This window comes from Phocoena sinus, chromosome 1 (assembly GCF_008692025.1).
Source record: "Phocoena sinus isolate mPhoSin1 chromosome 1, mPhoSin1.pri, whole genome shotgun sequence".
In the NCBI taxonomy this organism is placed as follows: Eukaryota; Metazoa; Chordata; class Mammalia; order Artiodactyla; family Phocoenidae; genus Phocoena; species Phocoena sinus.
In genome coordinates, this window is record NC_045763.1 from 107,032,895 (window position 1) to 107,038,894 (window position 6,000).

The following is a 6,000-nucleotide window of genomic DNA, read 5'->3' on the forward strand; positions in this document are numbered from 1 at the left end:
ACAATGTAAACACTATGTATAAATTTGCCAGAGCCTGGGAAATTCAAGTTTTGCTTTTTGGAACTTTCTGGATTTTTTTTTTTCTGAATATTTTTGGTCCAAGCTTGGTTGAATTTGTAGATGTGGAGCCTCTGGTTATAGAGGACCATTGGTAGTTGTCTCCAACAGCCTCCTTCCACTGAGCCGACAACTACCTACGCCCTCGTACCCTTCTCCCAGTTGCCCAGAGATTTTCATCTGGAGGGGTGTCATGTGCAAAACTGCCTCATTCTAACCCAAAACTATCCATTCTATATTCTATCCCTTCATGAAGGAATGATAAATGAGAACTGATAAATCTATGACAACCAATGTTTCAGTAATTAATTTTAGCTTACTAGAGATTCCCTCCCTAATACTTTCATACAACAGCTGTAGTATTGCAACTATTTTCACTGTAGACCCTCAAGGAAACACTAACGTGAAAATTTCCAAAACAATTTAGGTAGGCGTATGGGGGAGAGATTTTAGGTCACAAGAGCTTCAACAGTTCAGGTTCTTTGGTGGCAAACAAAAGAACCCTAAGCACACTAGAAAGAAGGAATATTTATAGCCTTGAGAAGGAGAGGAACTGGGGACGTTCTGGGAATCACAGAAGCTTGAATTCACAAACCTTCTGTTAGGGTGTACATTAAGTAACTCAATTCCAAACACATTTCAATTCTCGAGATTCAAATTCCAGAGAAAGAAACTTTAAACTGTTTTTATTGGGTCACACGCCCATTCCCTTGATACGTAAGTGGAGTTTTATAATCAACAGCTCCAAACTATATGGAATTTCTCAAGAAGGAAAGAAAGAAGAAAAAATACAACAGATTTCCACTAGAGACCTCTCTCTAGATCTGCCTGGTTCTAGTCGGCCTGACTAGGTGACTTGAATGTACTTTTGTTGAATGAATTCTAAATGAGTTATTCAAGATATCAAAAAAAAAAAAAAAGTCAACCTGATGTGGCTGGTTCTCATGTGGCTTCTGTTCTACCCCACACTGCACCTGGCAGTTCTTTGCATTCACTTTAAAGAATCCCCTTATATCACACATCATTGATTAAAGATTTTGTGCTGAGACAGAGAAGAAGGTTGCATTGTACACCACAAAACCGTGAACTAAATCATTTCAAGAAACTACCCAAGTGCCCATCATCAGTAGAATGGACACATAAAACGTGGCATATCTGCAGAATGCACTACTACACAGCATGAGAATGAGTGATATACAGCTATGCATGACATGAACGGCCTCACATACACAATGCTGAGTGAAAGAAGCCAGACAGAAATGAGTACAGATTGTACAATTCCATTTAAACTATGAAACAGGCAAAGCTGGTCATATTGTTCAAGGTCAGGCTGGCGGTTACCTTTTTGGGGAGGGGTCATGACTGGAACAGAGTGTGGTGCTCCAAGGACAAAGAACAAGATAAACTCAAAGGGCCAACATTGCCGGAACAAAGAGTTACAGGACTCCTATCACTCTGTCACATTGCGACCGTTGCAATGTCCCAGAGCCCTCCTAAGCAGCACGCCCCGTTCTTCTCCAGCTCAGCATATACTGAAAGTATACATACTTTTCCCAGTCAGCAGATGACTCGCAGGTTCCCTGGCTTTAAAAACAGACCAGAAACCCTTGCTGGGGTCGACTCTCCGTATCAAGAGGTTGGCCTGTTGCTCTGGCAGCGACCCTTCCCTCTAATAAATTCTGTCTTCTTTACATTCCGCCTTGTGTCTGGAAATTCTTTTCCAACCTGCATTCGGACCACGACGCAGAGTGCAAGGGCAGCTTCTAGGGTGCTGGTCATGCTTTGTTTCTTGGTCTGGGTGTTGGTTTCATAGGTGTGTTCTGTTTGTGAAAAGTCATTGAGGTGTGCACTTTTGATAAGCAGACTTTTTTTGTGTATATATATACTTTTAAAAAAAGTTAAAGAAATCTTATTAGACTTTCCTGTTCTTCCCAAAGCCCCTCCTTGCCTGCTTGGCCAACCAGGGGTCCTCTCTGTCTCCCCTCTCAGCTGTGTCCCTGCTCTACCCCTCTCCCGTTGCGGAGCACAGGCTCCGGACGCACAGGTTCAGCGGCCATGGCTCACGGGCCCAGCCGCTCCACGGCATGTGGGATCTTCCCGGCCCGGGGCACGCACCTGTGTCCCCTGCATCGGCAGGCGGACTCTCAACCACTGCGCCACCAGAGAAGCCCAGGGATCTTTTCAGCTCCTGCTCCAAACAAGTTCCCTTCCCTGTTTGGCATGGCTCCCTGGAAGGGACAGTTTTTTGCTCTATCTGCTTCCTTCTCAGAGAATGGTTCTGCCTGAATTTCTGGCCTTCCATAGTTCTTCCCGAAGTTCTTGTGAATAGTGAATAAAATGTTCTCATTCCATTGTATTTTCACCTGAGAAAATATTTGCAAATGAGACAGGCTGGGACCTGAGATCCTTTGTTGGGACCTGGGACCCCTTGCTGCAGTGCTGCAATGCTTGCACCCGGACACATCTCTCCTCAAGCAACGAGATACATTGAAGCAAATTCTGGACCCAAAAGATACAAAGAGACCAAAAAACCCAACTGCCACTTTTGAAGAGCCTGGAGCAACAACAGGGTGTTGGGAGCAAAAGCAAGGTACTGCACATGCCCCCTGCACACAACCCCACCTAAGCGGTGGGCAAAACCCCTCAGCCACCTCTCCGGCCCAACCTCTGGACACACCCCTACCCTCACCCCATATAAGGAGCAAGCTTGCCCTCCCTAAGGGAGCGAGCAAGCAAGGGGACCCGTTGTCTGCTCTCCACTCCCCGCTGCCGCAGCAGGGCCCCAATTTAAAGACTTGCCTGAATTTCTTGTCTGGCCTCTAGTCAATTTCTATTGACTGGGAAAGGCCAAGAACCCTGGTCGGTAACACAAATATTTACAATTTTGGATTCACAAATTCTGTCCCCAAGGGATAGATAAGAAGAAGAGAACTGGTATTCCACTAATTTTACCAGTTCAGACATATTCCTTCATCGTCTTCTCCTCTCTGTTTGCTTTTTCTTAGGGTAATTCGACGCTAAGTACCAAGGGTGGAAGTCTAGTGATCACACTTGTGATGTTAGGGATTGTAAAGTTGAAGTCTGGCTCTGCCTGTATCCTCTCAGGCTTCACCATTTTCAGTGCCTGCTATTGGTGTATAAATACCTCAATTCCCTTGCCCCAATGTGTGATAAGTTTGAGGTATGTGTAGCAGGCGGGCTTCCAGAGTTCCTCAGATGGATTAAGGCTCAAATTGCCCATAGTTCGTAATTTATTCACACAGCCTTTATTAGCTGCCTCCCTTCCCTATCTCAGTTCCTCACTCCCCTGCAGGTTTCCTAGGATCTTCTCCCAATTCCATGTGAACCCTTGTCTCAGTGTCTGAGTCTGGGGCAACACAGACCAAGGTGGACATGCCCATGTGCACATGTACACAAACATACACAACAATGAATTGTATTAGTGTATGGCAGACACACCCTAAGGTGACCTCTAATGAGTCACACCCCTTGTGTAATCCTTTCCTCTTGAATGTAAATGGAACCTGGGACTTACTTCTAGCCAACCAAATAGGATGAATAGTGATGGAATTGTCACTCCAGGGCTTATATTACATTATAAGAGAGAGATTCTCTAGTCAGTTTCAAAGAAGCAGACCACCATGTTTGAGGTGTCTGTGGGGGTCAGAAGACAGAGAGCTGTGGTGGCCCCTATGATCTGGGTGTTGCCTCTGGGCAAGCAAGAGGACTCAGCTAAGCTATGTGGAAGCCCTTGACCCATGGATATTCTGAGATAACAAATGTGTTGTTTTAAGCCGCTAAGTTTGTGATAAATTGTTAAGCAGTAGAAAATGACTGCATTCTCTGTGGAAATTATTGACCTGAGGTTGGGACGTGTTTCTCCCATTCCTTAGGACCTTGTTGGCAGGAATTCAACCTCAAGTGCCTCCGGGTCCAACTTTGCTCTTTGATTTGTTATCTAAGAACAGTCAGGATTGACACTTTTTCTTGTTCCTCCTGAGTTTTCACTAAAAGTGACTATTTGGTTGGCCCACCAATTCTCCGGTAAATGCACATTTCTTCAATAATGCCTCTCTCTGAATTCCTTCTGGAGAGCTTGATCCAGAAGAGCCTGATCTTTCCAAGGTCAGGACCAGGTCCAGGCTCGCAGGACCTTGTTCCATGGCTCATTTCAAAAGTCTGCTGGGTTGTAACAGGATACGTAAAGTTCTTTTCTTCTTCCTGTGTATGTCAGCAACTTGACTTATGAATTAGGGCAGTCCTCTAAACTGCTATAAGGCTGAGGCTCTCCCTTCTGTTCTCTGAGAAGTTATGAGAAATTTTACAACATTATTTGGCAGCTGTCTATATTTTCAAGTATTGTTTGACGGGCTTCCAAGATTTCCCTACAGCTTTGGAGCAGAGCCAGCTTAGCCTCCTCTGTTCTTGCTTTCTGATATCTGCTTTATCTAGCATTTCAGTACTATTTCCACTCAACATTTAAATATTTCTTCCCTGGAGATGGGGTGCAAGTGGGAGTTATGGGGAAGATTCTTTCAGCATCACACATTATTTTATTTTATTGAAGTATACTTGATTTACAATGTTGTGTTAATTTCTGTTGTACAACAAAGTGATTCAGTTGTGTGTGTATATATATATATATATATATATATATATTCTTTTTCATTATGGTTTATCACATAATATTAAATGTAGTTCCCTGTGCTACACAGTAAGACCTTGTTGTTTATCCATTCTCTATATAATAGTTTGCATCTGTTAATCCGCAAATCCCAACCCAACCGCGCCACCCCCACCCCGCATCCCCATGTCTATTCTCTGTGTCTGTAGCATCTCACATTTCAGTCCGGCCAAATGGAGCTTTCCACTGACTGCTCCACATGTCAGCCCTCATCTCTGTTGGTTGGCCCCAGTCTGGGCAATAGGCATGTTTTTGTAACCCAAGCTCTACTGTGTTCACTTGTGTCCTAAGAAGAGGATTAGCCTTTTGAGACATTGAGACAAAGGCAGAATCTTAAAAAATCACATTAAAAGTATTTCCCTGCTCTGTTATCACACTGGAAGTCAGAAAAATTTAATCCTAATAAAGCTGTATTTACTCTCTCTTCTCCTGTGAAAAATTTTGCAAGCCACTTTATATTTGCTCCCATTAAAAAAAAATTCTTCAAGTAGGATCCTTTCAAACTCAGTCTATTTCAAAAATCAGCAGAGGTTCTGAACATCCAGGCCACCGGTGTCCATGGATCCTTCACAGGAGCAGACAGCTCTCTCAGATACTGGTCTACTGCTACAGCTCTTGGTCTCCCTACTGTTCTGATTGTTAGAGAGTGGTCAGGTATGTTCAGTTGATGTATTTGACCACTGCTACAGGAAAAGCACTTCTGGTCCAGGTGTTGGCCCATGATTGGGCTCTCAGCTCACCACTGCCTCATGCCCCCCTCTTATGCTCAGCCAGTGTTCCCCAAAGAACAACCACTGTGTTGGGAGAGCTGCTTCCAGGAGTTTATAGAGTCAGCCACAGGCTGGGCCATCCCCCCATTCTCCAGAGCACAGCGTGTCTCCCTCGTTCTAGAACTGCTCATGCAGAAGATCCACCTCTTCCCCTGTGACAACTTTGCTCACCATGAATCTCAGGAACTTTAATCAAGTGCCAAAACTTTTTGTTAGATTCTTATCCCAGGACAATGACTGCCTCAGGTGATATAGTTATAATATTACTGAGAGTAGCAATTCAAGTGTGTTATTTCTTTAGACGATTTGCTACAGGAGTATAGGACACATGTCACTGTGCTCCCAATTTAATACCTTCCTTGACAAACAATTTCATTAAATCTACTCAATGATCCTAAAAAAAGTCTTTTTTTTTTCTATTTTACAGAGAGAAAAACAACCTCAGAGAGGTTGAATGAGCTGTTCAAGGTCACACAGCTATTAATTGAC

The 6,000-nt window shown here is 43.9% G+C and overlaps 1 protein-coding gene across 1 annotated transcript in view; it reads right to left on the reverse strand.

The window, feature by feature from the left end:
* Positions 1-1,836, reverse strand: part of HMGCS2 (3-hydroxy-3-methylglutaryl-CoA synthase 2) — a 31,003-nt gene extending 29,167 nt beyond the window's left edge. The window contains 1 exon segment of the mRNA XM_032648037.1: positions 1,750-1,836. Coding sequence (XP_032503928.1) covers positions 1,750-1,836 — 87 coding nt within the window.
* Between the last annotated feature and the right edge of the window lie 4,164 nt (positions 1,837-6,000).